Here is a 21,837-nt window from a genome sequence, read left to right on the forward strand (position 1 = left end):
CAAGGTAGCCTAAGAAATCAGGCACTCAGCTCCCACTGAGTTTCAGTAAGATTTGGGGGGGTACATGACTTACTGAAAAATACAAAATTATGTATGAGCTACAAAAATTAGAAACCAACAAATACTACAACCAAAATATGAAGAACAAACAGTAATCAAACACTACCCAACATCAGAAACTTGGACTGCAATTTATCAGCTTGTAGGACATTGCTTACACGTCCAAGTAAGAAATAGGGCCCAGTTCTTACTGCCAGGAATAGTGCTCAGTACTATAAGTAGCTATTTTGTCCAATGGGGCTACTCACAGTTCTAAACATTACACAGAGAGTATATTTGAAGGTGAAATCTAATTATAGAACACATTGCCAATTTGGGGCATCTGCCCTGTTTATGACAGTCTGCATTCAAGGTTATGAGCCACTCCAGCCAGTGGCAACAAGATCATGTAATCAAGACATAAGATTACGTAATAGCCTCAAAATATCCAAACTCTACAGAATATTTACTGTTCTACATAGTGTAGGTTTTTAATAAAAACACTGATCCAATGAAAAGGTTAAACTACCAACAATATCTGTTTCAAAACATATATTCTTAAACACTGTAGCCTTATATTTTGAACATCAGAACTACATGTCAGTTCTTTTGGGCCTAGCTCACCCTGATTCTACACTATGGATGAAATCTACTATTTCATGCATGTTTTTTTCTGGAAAAATAATTCCGTACATTTTAAACACATTAAATGACAATAATCCAATAAATCTCTTTTTGAATAAACTATGTTGTACTAGACCCCCTCTTTGGTGGGTAGGTGCATTACAAGAGAGAAAAGTATGAAGAGCTTCTTCCTCGTATACAGTCAGCAGATAGGAACCCTTCTAGTGCTCAGAAGAACAGTAGAGGTACACCCAGCTAGTGCCCTAGCCCACACTCCATGGCCTCAAAGGAATCTTGTCTGCCAGCTAAAAGACACAGGCATCCCCCAACATGCTAACATGCATGCTACTGTTAGCAGCAAACACTGGCAAATCATGAACGTTGCTCCTGCTCAGAGGAGTAACTAACAGTGGCCTGCATTATGCCATCTTTTCCTGAAACTGCAAGATGACTTTTTGGTAGATATACAGCCAGCACTCCTCCCTCCTCCTCCTCCTCATTAGTTTGTGCAACCATGGTTATGCATATTTATTGAGTTAAAAAAATGTAGCTTTGAAATGCTTACAATTAAAGACAACTCTGCCACCTGGCAACAAGCTTTTAAGACGTTTTTTGAATTAGTAGAGAGGAACTCTCCATCATAGCGATCATTTTCATAGATTTTGAAGGCCAGAAGGTACCAATAGATTAGTCTGACCTCCTGTATAATACAGGCTACAGAATTTGTGTTGAGCCCTATAACTTGCCAAATTTAATTTTCTAAAGAATAATATTTTAGGAGAATAATTACTAATTACCACCAGATCAATACTGGTGGCACAATAATACAGTACCTTTGGGCTATTTTCATGAGGGAGGCATCAGTGACATGGATACAGTTAGTCAAGTTCAGTTCTCTTAGCTTTGTCCCTGAAGATCCTTCTAAAAATGATCGTAAACCTGCATCACTGATTCTAAAATATAAATACAAAAACATATTCACACATACATATTTTCATAATGCACATGATTTAATATATAATTTGCATCTGATGACCGGCATTACAGATAAACAGTGACTGAAACTGATAGTTGCCCAACATCATTTATTTTAGCCAAATTTGAATAAGTAGCCAGAGGAAAAATTTGATAGCTTGGCTTATGAAAAAGAAGCCCTCTAATGGCACAGGTGCAATGGTAGAATGTATAAGTGGATACTGCATTACTTATAGCAGCAAAATAGTCCTCCAGGAACAGTCCCACAATGCCACTATTCCAGAAACAATGACCGCTCTAAACTTTGCTGCCCAGGTGTCACAAAGACCGGAAATCTGACCCTCTTCGCGCCCCCCCCCCCCACACACACACACTTTGAAAGACCCAAGCATATTTTTGAAGTGCCTCCCTTCTGGCTAGCCCCCATTGGCAAGCACACCTCTGTGACCACATAGTTATGGTTCCCCACAAAACTCCAGCTAAACCTCAAGCTGCTGCCTGATCCAGGAAAGAAGTCCTGAATTTCCTCAGCCTGTGAAGAGAAGGAACATTGCAGCAGCTCCAGTCCCCTGTGCAGTGGCCCCAGTTTGGGCTGCAGCCACATGCTGCCTGCCATCCCGGTGTTCTGGGACTTGGAGGGGCTGTGGCCAACCACTGCCCGCCCTTCCAGTGCTCTGGAACGGGAGGGGAGCTGCGGCTGCGCCACCAGCGCTCCAGGGTCGAGGCTGCATGCCATGCTTGATGGGGACACAACCACCATCACCCCAGAAATTACCATGGACACCTCACAAGACCTGAAGGAAGGAACCCCAGCAGTAACCAGCGATGAAGAACTTGTTGAGGGTGCATGTGAATGATGGCGACAACACGGAGAGTCAGGAGTGTAAGCCAAATCTAACCCAGATGAGCCTGGAGGAAAAACCCACTGCTACCACTTGTTTCATGGCTTAAAAAATAAATTGTTCATGCGCCGCAAAAATCCTCCTACACACACTCAAAATAGCATCCAAAAGTGCACAGGCAGGGACCAAAGGAATTGCATTTCAAAGAACCTGGTTTATTTTAACAACATGCACTGGCAGTCATATGCAAAAAAGAGAGCAACTTAAATAAATGCATTGCAAGCAGAAAAAGTAAAAAACACTGATACTGAAATCTGAACATGCAAATAAAACACATAGAAAATTTCAAATAATTCTTGCAAGCAATCCAGGAACTGCTCATTCAAACTACCTGATTTTCTATGGCTAACAGTATACAGGAAACATGTTTTTTAAACTTCAAAAAATGCAGAGCTTTGGTTTTCCAATCCAAGAGTGCAAGCCCAAAACAAATTATTTGCATGCTGTAATTGGATCCAGGTATAGAAAGACAGTTTGTTGCTAGCTCTGAAGAGCTTGGCCTTGAATTGACCTGTAGGGCTAAGCAGCGGCAACCACTCTCCTCCATTTTTGGAGTGTTGTGTTGATCCTGCCACAGATCTCCCTGTTATCATCTGGCACAATCTTGATAAAGTTTTAAAGCAGTTATTTTTAAGTTTTGCCTTGAGATTTCTTGGAAGGGTGGCTTTGGTTCTTCCCTGCTTTAGGAAACTTTCCCATGCCACTCTGCAATGAATTCCGGCAGCACCATCACTGTGAAGAGGCCAGGAGCATAAGGGCCCAGTGGCTTTGTGTTGCCTTGAGCAGTTGCCTTCCCTTGGCCTTTGACTACTTCATGAGTGATTTTTTTCAGCGAGAATCACCATTGCCTGTAATAAATGTTGCAATATTTACTGCACTATCTCTATATTTATTACCAAGAACTTTCACTCTATGCATCCGAAGAAGTGAGGTTTTTACTCACGAAAGCTTATGCCCAAATAAATCTGTTAGTCTTTAAGGTGCCACCAGACTCCTTGTTGTTTTTGTAGATACAGACTAACACGGCTACCCCCTGATACTTGATACCAAGGACACAGTAGATCATCCCCCTCTCACTGCTTTTGGGGGGGAGTATATTGTGATAAGTGCCCACAATATACTCACCATACTGGGAGCTGCTGAATTGTCCTAATGCAAGCAGCCTGGAAAGTCTGACCCTGTTCATATTTTTATGAACTTTTTAGGGGAACTTTTTAGGGAATTTTCTCATTTATCTTTTTCTGTAGGCCAAGCCTTTAAATCTAACAATGTCTGTCTGTCTTGTTGTTTATCAGTGACCTTGCCTAAGGTATCCTAAGGCACCCCCACACACAAACCTGTTTAAAAGACTAACTTTGTTCGAAAGGAAAAAAAAACAGTCAGTGGAGGACATGGTCTCAGATCTCTTCAGGAGCTCCAGGTTCAAGATCCACAAAACAAGGGAGTATAGAGAAAGCACTTGCTGGAGGAGAGGTAGAAGGACCAGGAGGTGCACAGTGAAGTCTACCAAGACATTATGCAGCTCCTGGGACAACATATACAGATACAAATCTCCCAAAAACTTGCACCCCAGCAGCCATTGCAATGCTTGGACAATTGTAGGGTTCCAGGGCCTGGCCCATAGGACTCCCCCAGTCTCCCAGCATAGTGTGTCACACTATCCCTTCCACTCAACCCCAGTGAGTGAACCTACTCTGATAAGTGATTCATACAGGAAAGCTCAGCACCTTTTTTTTTAAAAATTGTTTTAAGTGGGGTTTTGTAGAAGTGTTATGGTTTATAATTGTTCAGTAAAGTTTGGTTTGTGAAAATCAAGATTTATTTTGTCTTATAGGACCCCCATATGACCCACAACCCAATATCCTCTCTCCAGATTCAAACAGTATATTAACATAAGAACATAAGAATGGCCTTACTGGGTCAGACCAAAGGTCCATCTAACCCAGTATCCTGTCTACCGACAGTGGCCAATGCCAGGTGCCCCAGAGGGAGTGAACCCAACAGGCAATGATCAAGTGATCTCTCTCCTGCCATCCATCTCCACCCTCTGACAAACAGAGGCTAGGGACACCATTCCTTACCCATCCTGGCTAATATCCATTAACGGACTTAACCTCCATGAATTTATCCAGTTCTTTTTTAAACTCTGTTATAGTCCTAACCTACACAACCTCCTCAGGCAAGGAGTTCCACAAGTTGACTGTGAACTGTGTGAAGAAGAACTTCCTTTTATTTGTTTTAAACCTGCTGCCCAATAATTTCATTTGGTGGCCCTTAGTTCTTGTATTATGGGAACAAGTAAATAACTTTTTCTTATTTCCTTATTCTCTACATCACTCATGATTTTATATACCTCTATCATATCCCCACTTAGTCTCCTCTTTTTCAAGCTGAAAAGTCCTAGCCTCTTTAATCTCTCCTCATATGGGACCCGTTCCAAACCCCTAATCATTTTAGTTGCCCTTCTCTGAACCTTTTCTAATGCCAGTATATCTTTTTTGAGATGAGGAGACCACATCTGTATGCAGTATTCAAGATGTGGGCATACCATGGATTTATTCACTTCATTTCTAATTCAGATACAAGCAAACTACAATTTAATTGCAAAGTGACACAAATAAACACAAAGCAACATACTGGCTTACTAGAGAACACTATCTAAAACGTGCTCTTAAAGCCTCCTTCAACTTTACAGCACTTTGGTGTGCTCTTGTAATTGCCCCGGGGTTTGGATGTTCAAAATCAGACAGATTTTCCAGTTTCCCTCCTCCATCTTGTTGGTAACGTTTCCCCATTTGCCTCACAAATATGATGTGAGTCACACACCATGCAGCAATAACAGGAATATTTGGCTCACTGAGATCCAGTGTAGTCATGAGACAACTCCACCGTCCTTTCAATCTACCGGATGCACATTCAACAATCATCTTGCACCCAGCTCAGAGGATAGTTATATCTTTTCTTACTGTTGTCCAGGAGCCCAACATGTGGTTTCATAAGCCATAGATTGGGACCCCCAAAGAATCACAGTTGGGATTGCAATCACACCACTGTGAATGCGCTGGTCCAGGAAAAATCTCTGTGAATGCAACTTGTCATCAAAGTCGTGTGTTCCTGAAAATGCAAGTATCATGCACCTTGCCAGACAGCCCAGTGTTAATGTCAGTGAAACATCCTCAGGGATCTACCAGTGTTTGCATAACTTGGAAAAGTATTCCTTTCTGTTTGTATATTCAGAAGCAAGACAGAATCAGGATATGTCTCTCATATTGCAGTTTGGGAAGCCCATAGCATTGAATCCATCTATTATTCACTGCATATTGCCCAGAGTCACAATCCTGTGTAGCAGGACATGTTTAATGGTATTCCACACCTGGATGACAACAGCCCCTACTGCAGACTTCCTAACATGGAATTGATTGTCTATAAATGGATAGCAATCCAGTATTGTTAGCTTCCACAGCATGATTGCCACCTGTTTCCCCACTATCAAAGCAGCTCTCATTTTGGTGTCTCTGTGCTGGAGGACTGGGACAAGTTCTGCACACAATTCCAAAAATGTGGCCTTCTGCATTACAAACTTCCACAGGTATCCCAGATTTGCATCACAATGTGATCCCTCAATTCAATGCTCATTTCACAGGCCCGGAAGCACTACTCCACCATGTGCAGCTGGTGAATGTCTGCTGTACCTGGCGATTTTCATTCCCTGTCTGCAGCATCCACTCCTGCTCAAATTTCTCATTTTCACAACTGCATGCCTGGCCACTGTAGTAGTTCTGAGGTGCTGCAAATACAGAAGAATCAGGCCCAGGTGCCCTATCACTACAACAGAAACAAGAACTCCAGCATTCTGTTCACCATCTATGCTTCTGCCAGTGAGATGGCAGAGAGATCGAAATCGGTGCAAATAATTGTGGGAATTTTAAAAAATACAGCACAAAAATATGAGATTATGGGATGGAGACTGGAGTAGAGCAAATTGTGGGAACTTGAATCTAAGCTCCCATACGATTTCTTGACAGGAATGTTGACATCCCACAATGCACTTCCTAAATGTTCCACAAGGCAGTGTGCTAGATCATGCAGTGCACACTGGGAAACCTACCCACAGCAATGTGTGTCTTGCCAATACAACTTCTCACAGTGTAGACAGGCAGCACCAGCAAAATGTGCACACACAGCAGCAACGTTACAATGTCAACAGCTCTATGTAGGTACAAATGTTACTGGTAAATCTTTCTAGTGTAGATGTGATCTAAGTGTTAAGCAAATTCAGGCAGCTGTCTCCACCACCATAATGTCATGCCACTTCAGTGGTACATCTCAACACAACATAAATTATATTTACATGTATTGTTATCACATTGTGATGCAGCATCAACAAGCCCCAAAGTGATTTAATTGCTTGTGAATCATCATCATGTTCCCATTATGCCTCTGGCGTTTAGGGCAGCGATAAAGCTCCTCCACTCCAGTCTGTTTCTGGCAAGTCTTTCAATAGTTCCCCAGCTGTGCCCCAGGTTTTGCAGCTCGGTTTCCACAGCTGTTTGCCATGTTGTTTTCAGGTGGCTTCATTTTCGCTTGCCTTCAGGTGTCCATCTTATTGTTATTCTGTTGATGGAATCAGTTTCCATCTGAAACACATGGCCAATCCATCTCCTACACCTCCTGGCAATGATGGTGCTCGGATTCTCTTGGCTGCACTGTGTCAATAGATCTTGGTTTGAGATTGTTCTGGGCCAAAAGATACGGAGGATTTTTCTGAGGCAGGTTGTATGGAATAAAGACAGTTTGGACACGTCATACTTTCTCATTCCCCAACATTCTGCACTATAAAGAATTGTTGAAAGTACGCAACTCTGATAAATCTTGAGTTTGGTTTTGGCATTGTACTTTGATGATTTTCAGACTGTATTTAAGCTCCTGAAGGTATTCCTGGTTTTTCAGATTCTGTTCCGGATGTCCTGGCTTATTCCACCATCCTGGCTGATGGTGCTGCCCAAGTATGTGAACATTTCTACATTGGTGAGAACATGATCCTCTATCCGTACTGGTGATGGTGAGGCAACATTAAAGGTCATGATATCTGTCTTATTGTGGTTGATTTTGTCCTCTGGTGTCCATACCTTGTCATGGCAGGACAGCTTGTGTGCTCTAACGATCCACCGAGTCTCTGTCGGCAGGGGCTTTTTGCTCCTGGCAGGTTCAACCATGCTGGACTGGCCTGTGGGGAAGGGGCCAGAAAAAACAGACACTCTGGTCCTCCAGGCTGGGGGGTAGGCACAGGGCTAACAACCCTTTCCCCTAAAAAACCAAAATATGTTATGGAAACAGCGGTGGAGAAATCGACCATTACTGTGTGTGATGGCCTTCAGGCAGGGGTGAAAGTAAGGCGGTACGGGCCGGTACGGTGTACTGGTAAAAGGTGGCTGCTTTAACGTCGCTGCCCCTTTTGCTCTCCCCCATTGACAGCCCTGCTGGGTTCCTACCAGCAGGGCTGCCAATGGGGGGGCGCAAAAGGGGCAGCGACGACCCAGTAGGGCCACCGATGGGGTACGCAAAAGGGGCAGTGCTGCCGCAGGGACGTTAAAGTGCTGCCGCAGCAGTGCTTTAACATCACTGCCCCTTTTGTCCCTCCCTCCCCCCCCCAGCCGCCGACAGGGGATGGGGAGGTAAAAAGTAGCTGCCCCAGGGCTGTGATTTAAAAGGGCCTCGGGCTCTGACCACCGCTGCCACTACTGCGGCAGCGCCGGCCAGAGCCCCGGGCCCTTTAATCGCCTCTGGAGCCCCGGGCGGCACGGGCCAGGGAGCTCAGATGGACTGGGTGGGGGACGCTGACCCCCAGTCCTGCCCCTTCCACCCGAGGCCCTGCCCATTCTGGGGGGGAGGGAGGGGAACAGAGCAGTCCCATACCGGAAAGAGCTCCATTTTACTTTCACCCCTGCCTTCAGGAGTCAATGACCCATATAATTGCCAGTGGTGAAAGCCGAAAGGAAGCCACTGGCATGAAGACTGACGTGCTCAACACCAAGACAAAAAACAAACTTGTTTTTCGGAACGTACAGACAATGTACAAAATAGGGAAGCTAGCTCAGGTCACAGGAGAGATGAGATGCTACAGCTTACACATCCTGGGTGTCAGCGAGAGCAGATGGATGGGATCAGGAAGATTAACAACAGCCTCGGGAGAAACTTTACTGTATTCTGGATGGGATGATGGACAACACCATGAGAGTGTTGCCATCCTTTTGCTTGTGAATGTAGCCCCCTTAAAATGAGGATGACCCTAGAAATCTCAAGATAAGTAAGCAACCCAGTTGCATGGCACAATTTAATGGGCCACTGCCAAGATTTAAATAATTTTTTGCGCTCATCCCTCCTGACACATCCACTACACCACAAAACCTAGAATGGGGACAGTTTTAGGGTTCTTTTGTGCTGTTCTGGAGCATGGGCCAGTATCTGGCCCATAATCTATTTGTTATTTGGCTTTGTTTCTAATGACGTAATACAAACTTAAATTTGAAAACAGATTTTACATCAAATCTATATTTCTGCAGTAATGCAACTTGTTGCTTTTATGCTGATAATTGTGAAAAAGAAGGTAGTTTTGTTTATGTCCTAGTACTTCCTAGTCCGAATACATTACCTCCATCTTCAAGAAGCTAATAAAACACCCTTAAACTCTAATTGCCCTGTCCCACTGTACATTCTATTCTGTTTCGTACTATCCTCACTATGGCCTGAATCCAGCAAAGCACTTAAGTACATGCCTGGGACTACTCATGTACTTAAGAGTTACACGCATGCTTAATGCTTTGCTAGATTTGGGTATTTATGTGTATTTATATCCAATGTATTTTTCAAAACATGCTACAGGAACAAAATGTATTTGCATTTGGTATGTATTTGGTATATTTGGAACAAAAATATACCAAATATGCAATATTTGTAAAATAAATTAATTATATATTTATTAGCACAGTCAGAGCATTTAAATCTGAAAGCAATTCACCTTAAGAGGAATATAAATCATTTAACTAAAATAAATAGATCACAGAAAACTGGATGTAATTTATTACCTTACACAGTCTGCTAAATTCAATACAAGAATATACTTCAACGGAGAAATTGTCTTAAGACTGACATCTGTAATCTTCTGGCAATCAGCCATATAAATGTGCTTGATTTGTGGGCAAGATTTGCTCATCAACTTGAAACTTAGATCAGTAATCCGGTTATTTCCTGTTGAAATACATGAAGGCATAAATCACAGATTAGCCATGCATTAAGGGCTTGATCCAAATCCCCACTGAAATTAATTGAAACGTTCCTACTGTTTTCAAATGAGCCAGATCAGATTCTAAAAGCATAAATTAATAATTCTGCTGAAATACTGTAAAGTCACTGACCTTCAATTCTGACCTTGACAAGTTTACATTCAGTAAGGGCTTTAAAAGCTACATCAGAAAGATGTGGAGAGTCCAGAAAAACAACAGACATAATCTGTTGGCATTTTTCAACTAAAGCCTTTAAAGAAAACAAAAAAAGATGGTGAAACAGAACATCCCCATCTGTGGTATGTTACATAGCCAAAAGCTAACTAATATTTTGTTAATTGATCTAATAATAACCATTGTGTTTTCTTCCATTATAGTTATAACCCAATTTTAATACTAAACTTTTAAACTGTGACCAATGGTACAGATAATGAACTTAAAATCTTGTATTTTTTATTATAATTTGAAACATAAGCGGGGAAAAAATCAGTGACCCAAGGTATGCTGGGGGTCAGAAATGCAAGAGTATGCATCTAGTATAACAATTAGATTTGCAGAAGCTTGAAATTTTTTTACCATATCTGTGGCCCTATTGTGCCTTCGATTTTAATGCAGAACTCTTCATTAAAGTCAACAGGAAGTTCTCTGCAAAAATCAGTGGTACAATATTGGCCTGATATTCTATACTAATGGCCAGCTAACCTTTGATTTAAATACAAAATAAAGCCAAATAAGTCTTATTTATATGTTAGGAGATTATGCTTTGATTGTGCCAATGCACAGGTGGGAAAAGATGGCACAACTGTTGAAACTTTCTGAGAGTAATCAAGAGTTAAAAGGAATTGTAAATCTAGTCTGGAATAAAATTGATCAATTTGTTTGGTGATGTTTTAAAAAATATATTCTTGTTAAAAGTGTTTAAAGGGTGAAATTTTCCTATTAGATTGCATGTGCACAACTTCCTTTGACGTCACTGTGAAAAGTACACACGTATTCAATGGCAGAAATTTCCCCTAAATGCAAGATTGTTTTCAGTTTCTTACTTGAATACATTTGTCTGTAAGAGTTGGCATATCATTGATTACCAAATGCTTAATCCCACTGCAGCTGTTAGCAATATATCTGAAGCCATCAACAGAGATCTGATTTAAAAAAAAGAAATCGGGTTTTATAAAGCATTTACATCTTGCAGGAAACAGAACAAAGAAAAAATGGTTACTAACCTTCCTGTAATTGTTGTTCTTTAAAATGTGTTGTACATGTCCATTCCAATGTAGGTGTATGCGCACTTGCTGGAATTTTTTCCCTAGTGGTATCCATCGGGTCGGCTCCGACACCCTCTGGTGCTGTGCTTATAGCGCTGGTATAAAGGGCCCTGCCAACCCTGTTCCCCTTCAGTTTCTTCTTACCGACTGACTCAAATAAAAAGGGATGAAGGGTGGGTTTTGGCATGGACATGTGCAACACATCTCGAAGAACAGCTAAAGAAAGGTTAGTAACTGTTTTTTCTTCCTCGAGTGGTTGCACATGTCCATTCCAATGTAGGTGACTCACAAACATTTGTACAGGAGGTGGGCTTGGAGTTCAAAGACAGACTGGCTATAAGACTGTGTGGCTGAAATTGGCATCATCTCTAGCTTGCTGGGTGATGGCATAGTGCAGGGGTGGCAAAACTTACTGACCTTCCAAGCCGCATATGACAATCTTCAGAAGTTCGAGAGCTGGGTGCACCTTCCAGGGCTCGGGGCTTCTGCCCTGCGGCAGGGTGGTGGGGCTAGGGGCTTCAGCTGGCACTTCCCCTGGGCCTGAAGCCCTGAGACCCAGCAGGCACCTCCCGTGGGGCTGAAGCCCTTAGACCAGGGGTCGGCAAACTTCTTGGCCTGAGGGCCACATCTGGGTGGGGAAATTGCATGCAGGGCCATGGATGTAGGGCTGGGGCAGGGGGTTGGGTTGCGGGAGGGAGTACGGGATGTGGGAGGGGGTGCGGTGTGCAGGAAGAAGCTCATGGCAAGGGTTTGGGGTACAGGAGGGGGCTCAGGGCAGGGGTGCACGAGGGATGCGGAGTGCGGCAGGGGGCTCAGGGCACGGGGTTGGGGTGCAGGAGAGGTGCAGGGTGTGGCAGGGGGCTCAGGGCAGGGGATTGGAGGCTCAGGGCAGGGGGTTGAGGTGCAGGAGGAGGTGCAGAGTGTGGAAGGGGGCTTGGGGCAGGGGGTTGGGGTGTGGCGGGGGCTCAAGGCAGGGGGCTAGGGGGCTCAGGGCAGGGGGTTGGGGTGCAGGGGGCAGGAGGGGTTCAGGGTGCAGGCTCCGGCCTGGCGCCGCTTACTTAGAGTGGCTCTGGGGTGGCAGCAGCGCGCAGCGGGGCTAAGGCAGCACATCTGGCAGTGGCTCCTGGGGGTGGGGTGGGGCAGGGGGCTCTGCCACGCATTGCCCTCGCCTGTGGGTACCATCCCCAAAGCTCTCATTGGCCACGGTTCCCCATTCCCGGCCAATGGGAACTGTGGGGAGGTGCCTGCAAGCGGGGCTAGCGCACAGAGCCCTCTGCCCCCCACCCCCAGAGGCCGCAGGGACGTGGTGCTGGATTGAAAGCTCTGACAGGCCGGATCTGGCCCGCGGGCCATAGTTTGCCCTCCCCTGCCCTAGACCCCTCTCCCTGCTGGAAGCCCCTAGCCACACCATCCTGCTGCAGAGCAGAATCCCCGAGTCTCCCCCTCCGCCTCCCGTCACAATCTGGTAGGTGGAGAACGAGGAGGCCTGGGGAGCTCCACGAGCCACACTTTAACTGTAAAAGAGTTGCATTTGGCTTACGAGCTGCCGTTTGGCCACCCCGGCATAGTGCATTGAGAATGTGTGCACCGATGACCAGGTCGCTGCTCTGCAGATGTCCTGAATAGGGACTTGCACTAGGAAGGTGGCTGAGGAGGCCTGCAATCTTGTGGAATGAGCAGCCAGGTTAGCTGGAGGCAGGACACCTGGGAGTTCATAACATGCCTGAATGCATGAAGTAGTAATCCAGGATGAAATTATCTGGGTGAAGATGGGAAGGCCCTTCATTCTCTGTGCTATCACTATGAACAGCTGAATCGATCTGCAGAATGGTTTGGTCCTTTGTACATAGAAAGCTAGAGCCCATGTAACATCCAAAGAGTGTAGGCACTGTTCCTCTCTGTTTGCATGCGGCTTAGGGTAGAATACCAGCAGAAAGATTGCTTGACTGCAGTTGAATTGTGAAACCACCTTAGGGAGGAACAATGGGTGTGGACGCAGCTGTACGTTATCCCTGAAGATCATATATGGGCATTCCGACATAAGGGCCTGGATCTCTGAAACCCTTCTGGCTGAAGTGATGGCCACTAAGAAGGCCACTTTTCAGGAGAGGTTCAACAACGACCACATTGCTAACGGCTCAAATAGTGGACCTGTGAGCTTCGATGGGAAAAGGTTTAGATCCCAGGGAGGAATATGTTCTCTTCCCGGGGGTATACCCTCTCCAGGCCTTTAACAAAATGCATAACCATCTTGTGCAAAAAAACAGATTGGTTGTTAACCTTGGGATGGAAGGCTGAGATGGCTGCAAGGTGAATCTTGATTGAAGAGAGGGTCAAACCTTGTTTCAGAAGCAAATGGTACTCCAAAATGAACTGTAGTGAGGACTAAATAGATGGAATTCCCCATTGGGAGGACCAGATGGAGAATCATTTCCATTTTGCAAGGTAGATGGCCTTGGAGGAGGGTTTTCTACTGCCTAGTAGGACTCTACGGACTTGCGCCAAGCAAGCTTGCTCTCAGGATTCAGCCATGGAGATTTCAGACTGTCAGATGGAGAGAGCTGAGGTTTGGTTGTGGTCTAGGGAGATCAGGTCCAGGTGTAGCGGAAGCAGTAGTGGGGCCTCCACCGAAAGGCCTAGGAGGGTGGTGAACCAATGTTGTCTGGGCCATGCCAGAGCATGAGAATGACCTGTGTTCAGTCGCGCTTGACCTTCATCAGAACCTTGTGTATCAATGGGGTAGGAGGGAATGCATAATACAGTCGATTTGTCCGTGACAACAGGAATGTGTCTATTAGAGACCCTGGGCTGTAGTCTTACGGGGAGCAAAACTGGTGTCATTTCCTGTTGTTTCAGGTAGCAAACAGGTCTATAAGGGGAGTCCCCACCATTGGAAGATGCCCCTTGTGACGTCCGATTGGAGAGACCACTTGTGATGAGAGGAGAAAGACTTGCTGAGTTAATTCACCAGCTGGTTCTGCATTCCCAGAAGGTAGAACGCTTGTAGACTGTACAATGCAAAGCTCCCACAGCTGGATTGCTTCCTGATATAGGGGGAAGAGAGTGCTCCACCCTGTCTGTTGATGTAGAACATGGCTGTTGTGTTGTCTGTCAGAACCAAAATGATCTTGTTTGTAATGTGAAGTAGGAATGCCTGACAGGCTAGGCTAACTGCCCTGAGCTCCCTGACATTGATATGGAGGGAAAGCTCTTCTTGAGACTAGAGGCCCTGAGTCCAGAGGGACCCTAAGTGGGCTCCCCAGCCTAGGACTGATGTGTTGGATACTAGTGACATTGATGGTTAAGGCTGCGAGAAGAGAACCCCTGCATATACTATGCAGGGATTCAGCCACCACGTAAGTGAATCAAGGACCTGAGTGGGAACAGTGAGCACCAAGTTCAGGCGAAGATGCAAGGGAGAGTATTCCGTGGTCAACCAAGCTTGCAGAGGTTGGAGACATAGCCTCGCATATTGCCCTATGTATCTGCATGAAGCTTTCTGGCCCAGAAGGCTCAGACACTTTTGTGCCGTTGTGATTGGGTGAGCCTGGAGGGACCTTATCTGGGCAGTAATTGACCAAAAACGATCTTCCAGAAAGTAGAGCCCTCGTCTGCAAGGAGTCGAGAACTGCACCAATGAACTCTATCCTTTGGACAGGGACAAGGGTGGCTTTCTGGTCGATTATCAGTAGACAGTCAATTGGATGAGATGGATGTCGGATTCCACCTGAGCTCTCAACCAACCTCTGACTAGCTAGTCGTCAAGGTATGGGAATATATGAACTCCCTTTTTTCTGAGGAAAGCCGCCACCACCACCATGCATTTGGTGAAGATCTGTGGGGTGGCTGACTGGCTGAACAGTAGAACCACAATCCAGAGGGAGCAGGTTTGTATAATTTTTGGTGGTGCCCAGAATGGGTACAAGTCCCCACACACACATCTGCCTAAGGCTCTGGGAGGAAGTTTGGGTTTGGGAGGGGTGCAGGCTCTGGGATGGAGTTTGGGTGCTGGGTGCAGGCTCTGGACTGGGTCAGGGGTTTGGGGTGAAGGAGGGGGTGCGGGCTCTGGAAGGGAGTTTGGATGCAGGAGGGTTTTGAGGTGCAGGCTCTGGGAGAGAGTTTGGGTGCGGACTCTGGGCTGGGACAGGGGGTTGGGTGCAGGAGGGGGTGCGGGAGGAGGTTTGGGGTGCTGGGTGCAGGAGGGGTGCTGGGTATGAGCTCTGGGTTGGCACAGAGGGTTGGGGTGTGGGGTGAGGGGCTGGGCCGGGGATGAGGAGTTTGAGGTGCAGCAGCAGGCTGCCCCGGGGTAGGGGCAGGAGGTCAAACAGGAGGACTCCCCCCAGCCCTCTCCCCATCGACAGCAGCGAGCTCTGGGGGAGGGGAGAGCCCTCCTTTCCCGGCCCAACAATCACCCAAGCCCGCCCCAGGCTGCTGCTCAGGAGGTCCAGCCAGGATAAGCCCCACCCCACAGTCGACTCAGAGTCACCTGCTGGGGTGGGGGACTGCCATGGGCCTCCTCCCTCCGCAGGTGCAGCAGCTGCCTCAGCGTGCCCCCAGCGCCGCTCCCTTGTAGCCGTCGACGGTCCCTGGCCACTGCAAATGCCTCCACAGTCAACGGTATTGAGAACTGACCTGTACGCTGTCTACCTGAAAAAGATGCTTCCTGTGCTGGCATCAGCGGAACTTGAGGAGGTACCGAAGCTGAAGACAACTGTTGTTGAAGTGCCAGGGAGGAAGAGTGGCCCAATGCAGGTCTCACTCTATCATGGTCCCCATGCCTACTTGTCTTTGGCACCACAGATTGACTCTTCTACTGCTGCTTTCTATATTTCTTCTTGGCACCAGAGATGAAGATCGGTGCCAATACTCTCGATCAATAGGAGTAGAGCTCCGCACTGAAGCTGAGGTGCTTGGTGCCAAGTCCAAGAAGCACGGTTCTGAAGCGGGACTTAGGGCTGCCTCCATGAGAAGGACCTTCAACCTTGCTTCCCGGTCCTTCTTGGTGCGGGGTTTGAAGTCCCTGCAAATCTGGTAGCAGTCTTTCCTATGAGATTCTCCTAAGCACTTGAGACAACTTGAGTGCAAGTCACTCAATGGCATTGACTTGCCACAGGAAGTGCAAGGCTTGATGCCCAATGACTTAGGCATGCCCTGGCTCTGGGAAGGTGGACAACCTTGCTAACAAAGAGCAGAGGCGTCCAAAACTATCTATTAAAACTATTCAACTATTTGAACTAACTACTAACTACCAAACTACAGTAACTATTTAGGCTAAAAAAATAGGAAAAGCCACTAGGAGGAATTGCCTGAGCAATGAAAGGAGTTCCAGCAACTGTCCTGGGCGGTAAGAAGGAAATGAAGGGGAACGGGGTCGGCAGGGCCCTTTATACCAGTGCTATGAATACACGGCACCAGACTGTGCTGGAGCCGACCTGACAGATACCACTAGAGTAGAAAATTCCAGAGACGGTCCTTGGGGCGTGCATAAACCTATATTGGAATGGACATGTGCAAGCACTCGAAGAACAGTACGGTAAGAGCCAGAGGTATGTTCCAGTACTGCAGATTTGCTTGTACCTCCATACTGAGTGAACCATAAAATGTATCAATTCAAACTATTAAACAAGTAAAGAATCTGTATATAGTACTAGTGTAACACATTATTATAATTGTAGAGGCTTGAGATGTTTGACTTGGCACTTTAAAGAACTAAAGAGTGGTTCATCTAGCACTTCGGAGGAGGGAGTATTTCAAAATCTAAATCCTGGTATGAATTTTACAGCCTTCTCTTATCTCTACTATGGACCTAGCCCAAGCCCTGGAATGCTTGGAATCCAGATCAGAATTTTATGGCTCAAGCCCATTTTTAAAATACCAGTAAATATTTTTGAACAACATAAAACATAATAAACATGTTTTCATTTTTTTCTGAATTTAAGTGCTGTCTTCTGAGAACTGGTTCATCTAACATTATAAATTAGAGAACTTCAAAAGAATTTGTAGTAGTGATGATAATAATACCTAGGTCTTATATAGTGCTTTTACATCAGTAGATCTCAAAGTGCTTCACGTTCTTCTTAATATATTAATCCTCACAACACCGGTGAGGCAGGGCAGTGCTATTATCACCATTTTCACACATGGGGAACTCAGGCACGGAGAGGCTAAGTGACTTGCCCAAAATCACACAGAAAGTCAGTGGTGGAGCAGGGAATTGAACCGTACTTTATTAGTTCATGTAATTTCCAATTATGCTGGTTTTTCAGCCTGATGAGATTCTATAAAGGTAAAGTTAAAGTCATACATAATGAATAAATCATGCCTTCCATGGGTACATCTACATAGCAAAGAAAAACCTGTGATGAGATCGTCCTCTCACTCATGATTCCATAAGGGCAATGAAGAGTCTGGGTGATTTCCTAAAGGGTTTTGCTCTCTGAGCCCTGGTCTACACTACGAGATTAGGTTGAATTTAGCCGCGTTAGGTCGATTTTATAATGAATGCGTCTTCACAACCAACCCCGTTCCACCAACCTAAAGGGCTCTTAAAATCGACTGCTGTACTCCTTCCCGACGAGGGGAGTAGCGCTAAAAGCGACCTTCCCGGGTTGAATATGGGGTAGTGTAGATGCAGCTCCTATGTGACCACTCTGGACAGCACTTTCAACTCTGAAGCACTAGCCATGTACACAGGAAAAGCACCGGGAAGTTTTGAATTTTATTTCCTGTTTGGTCAGCGTGGTGAACTCAGCAGAACAGGTGACCATACAGTCCCAGAATCGCAAATTAGGTCCAGCATGGAGCGAACGGGAGACACTGGATCTGATTGCTGTATGGGGAGAAGAATCTGTGCAGGCAGAACTCCAACCCAGCAGAATAAATGCTGATATATATGCCAAAATCGCACAGGGCATGATGGACAGAGGCTACACAGGGGATGCACAGCAGTGCCATGTGAAAATTAAGATGCTCAGGCAAGCCTACCAAAAGACAAAGGAAGCAAACGGTCGCTCCAGGTCAGAGACCCAGATATCTCGCTTCTCTGATCAGCTGCATGCCATTCGAGGGGGAGACCCTACCAACACTCTTCGTGGACACCTGCAAGGAGGAAGCCTCACTCAACACGGATGAGGATTTTGTGGATGAGGAAGAGGAGGACGAAAAGGAGAATGCGCAGCAGGCAAGCGGAAAATCCGTTCTCCCTGGTAGCCAGGACCTTTTCCTCACCCTGGAGCCAATACCCTCCCAGGGCCTATTGTTCCCGGACCCTGAAGGTGGAGAAGGCATCTTTGGTGAGTGCACATTTGCAATGACACTACAGGAGTTAAAAGCAATTGTGTTTAATGTTTGATTTGACCTGAACAATTGGGATGCATTCAAGGCCAGGACAGCTAATGGAAAAGTCTGTTAACATGTCTGGAGATGGAGCAGGAATCCTCCAAGGACATCTCCATGAAGCTCTCCTGAAGGTACCCTGAAAGCCTTTGCAGAAGATTTCTGGGGAGGGCTGCCTTATTTTGTCCTCCATGGTAGGACACTTTACCACACCAAGCCAGTAGCAAGTGGTCTGGAATCATTGCAGTACAAAGCATGGCAGCGAATGGTCCTGGGTTTTGGTCACATTCATGCAACATTCAGTCTTTATCTTTCTGTGTCAGCCTCAGTAGAGTCATATCATTCATGGTCACCTGGTTGAAATAAGGGAAGTTTTGTAAGGGAACAGTAATCTCCTCTGTTTGCTGATCCCCGACATATTAGACCCCAGGCATGCTGGGGTAGGGGTGTGCTGCACATCCACCCCAAAACCGCAGCCCCTCCTTTTAAACGGCAAACACAACCAGCATTGGTTGCTCAGGGAAAGGAGGGCGCTGCAGTTTGAAACCATTCCCACATGTTATGAACATGGAAGAAGCCAACCCCACGTACCCTTTGGCTTACCATGGCTGCCTGGAAACCGAATTCTGTTGCCCAGCCGTGTGTGATGTGTCACCATATCCACAGGTGCTCAATATAAAAGGCAAAATGTGACCTTGTACCTAAAACACATGTGCTGCTTGCTGTGAACTGCTTGATTCACTGTGAAAGAGTGTCCTTTTGTTCTCAGAAATGTATCTTCTTTAAAGTCTACTCTCCCTTCCCCCTCCCTCCCCCGCAGCTGCAAATGTTTCTAGGCTCCCCACATCCACTCCATCCCTGAGGTTATCGCAGATTAGAAGGAGAAAAAAACGCACTTGCGATGACATGTTTTCAGAGCTCATGCCATCCTCCTGCACTGAAATAGAACAGCTGAATGCATGGAGGCATTCGGTGGCAGAGGCCAGGAAAGCATACAGTGAGCATGACTGGAATACAGAGGAGGAGATGCTAAGGCTAATGGGGGAGCAAACGGACATGATGAGGCTCCTGGTGGAGCTGCAGGAAAGGCAACTAGATTACAGACCACTGCTGCAGCCATTGTGTAACTGCCTATCCTCCTCACCAAGTTCCATATCCTCCTCACCCAGACGCCCAAAAATGCGGGGGGGGAGGCTCCGGGCACCCTGCCTCTCAACTCCAGGGGATGGCCCAAGCAACAGAAGGCTGTCATTCACAGCTTTAATTTGTAGCTGTGGGGGCCAGCAGCAGTTCACTGGCTGCTCAATGCTAACATCCACCTCTGTGCCTGCTTCTGTGCAACCTTGTTCCAGCTGCCCCTGCCTTGCTCCCAGACTTGCCTCTGTCCTGCCCCCAGACTTGCCTCTGTCCTCCCCTTACTTTGAATCCCTCCTAGCCTTCTACCTTCAGTTCCTGCTCTTTGGTTTGACCCTTGGCTTCTGACTACTGATTCCAGCTCTGACCCTACTTGTCAATTCCTGATGCCCTCTCTGACCATTAGGCTAGACTGCCTTCAGCCGGCTCAGCTGACACCCCCACATTAAAAGAGAGATGGAATTTTCCCCAGTAACTGCCCTTCAGCAAAGAACTTCCACCTGCATGGAAGATATGAGCAGTGAAGGAAAGGGCTGGTCTCTGCCTTCATCTGTCACTGGTGGGAAGGGAGGAAGAGGACATTAGGAGAGGTGAACCTATTGCAGAGAAGTCAGAAATTCAGCTGGGCAATGAAGGTTTGGTAAGGGCAGCAAAGACTGATTTGGGGAGGAGCTGGAAAAGTGGTATGCTGACAAACAGTCTCCATTAAGGATGAAGAGAGGCTACAGATGATGGACATAAGGACTGGAAACTCATATAGTACTGATGAAAATAGCAGGTGGAGAGGGTTGTAGCAACAAGGGATGTGCAGCATCTGGGAAGGGACTGTGATTCAGAACAGGGTATGGAGGAATGGAGAAAATGCTGAACTGAGAATTGGACACTAACAGTAAAGAGACACAAAAAGGGTTGCAGAAATTAGGCATAGTAGTCAGGAGCATTCAAATTTAGCTGTGCAGATGGGTAAGAGCAGCATGGGTGTAGCCCACAAGTTTCTGAAGTTCAATAAACTTTTCACTAAATTAAACTATTTCTGAAAAGACTTTTAATCTCTTTCTCTGGAAAAACATTGTTTTCTGAACAAGGGCAAGCTGATACCACAAATAGCAGCAGTTGAGTTTATTACTCAGTACAAAGCCAAAAACAATTATACTGAGCCAACCAATAAGATCACTGTCCAGAACTTTTTTTTGGGGGGGTGGGGGGAGAAACTCTGACAAAGTATTTTTTTAACTGTGGAATAATGGCTGTAAGGCACAAAGCTGAGGAAATTCAGCCGTGAAACGGGCTTTAAAAGGAGATTAGAATAATTTAGTTAGTCCACATTTAGGGCCTGCTGCAATATTATACATATTTACACCTTGTGCCTTATTCTCATAAATAAATATATCAGATAAATCTTATTTTTGGACAGTATCTGCCAACTACATATTGAAAAGGTACTTTTTATTACAGAAGAACCAATATCTGGTCACTCTTAAGAGACAGAACACTATGTGTGGGAAATGTTGTATAAAGAATCACAAAACAATTGCATAGTCAATTTATTTTGAATTTCAATGTCTTTAATAGACCCCCTTATGTTTGAGATTCTTCAAGAGCCTGTAACTGGAACTTAATACTGCATTTCTTAGCTGCAGCTGCCATGCTGAGAATTCCCTTGTGGAAATGGTGGGGGTAGTAGAGGGGGAACTCATAGAGGTCATAAAACTGGTGCAGCCAACTCCTAAGCCAACACGCTCACCCCCACCTCAGTGTACAGTACAGCATGCTGGGGAAGGAAAGAGTGATGTTGACCAATTCTCAGCTGGCGTATGATTTCTTAGTAACTACAGCCAACCAATATAAGTTAAAACAACCTCCAGGCTGTTTTAACTTTCACTGTGGATAAGGTAGTTGCAGTTTGAGAATCAATGAGTTATTCTTTGACATGCCACCTTCGTTCCCCCACATGCTGACCAGATCTTGGCACAGGAGAAAATCTGGTCTCAAATTTCTTGAAAATCTTCCTGCCTCTTATTTAACTGAAAATACTTTTTCTGAGTTGGCTAGGTAAATCAATCTAATATGACAATGAATGACTTTCATTTCTTTTGTACATTGCCATTTCTGCAATACTGAGCCTGATAGTGAAAAATCTTCCCACCAAAAAACCACCAATTGGTTTGTGGCAGCAGCAGGGAGAAGAAATCTTTAGCTTCATGGACTCCTCATTTCTTGCTGTCTAAGCTCCAAAATACAGCTGTCAGCCACATGGAAGTCTTTGGACTGTGCCAAAAC

General features: G+C 45.7%; 1 protein-coding gene across 5 annotated transcripts in view; it reads right to left on the bottom strand.

Moving 5' to 3' along the window:
* Positions 1–21,837, bottom strand: part of FBXL13 (F-box and leucine rich repeat protein 13) — a 164,117-nt gene that overhangs the window by 40,509 nt on the left and 101,771 nt on the right. For all 5 annotated transcript variants that reach the window (XM_042859369.2, XM_005305811.4, XM_065557102.1 and 2 more), the window contains 4 exons: positions 10,867–10,965; positions 9,956–10,073; positions 9,626–9,788; positions 1,497–1,616 (listed from right to left, as the gene is read on the bottom strand). In XM_042859369.2, the coding sequence (XP_042715303.2) occupies positions 1,497–1,616; positions 9,626–9,788; positions 9,956–10,073; positions 10,867–10,965 (500 nt within the window). The remainder of the gene's footprint in view (positions 1–1,496; positions 1,617–9,625; positions 9,789–9,955; positions 10,074–10,866; positions 10,966–21,837) is intronic.

Source organism: Chrysemys picta, chromosome 1, assembly GCF_011386835.1.
Source record: "Chrysemys picta bellii isolate R12L10 chromosome 1, ASM1138683v2, whole genome shotgun sequence".
Classification (NCBI taxonomy): Eukaryota; Metazoa; Chordata; order Testudines; family Emydidae; genus Chrysemys; species Chrysemys picta.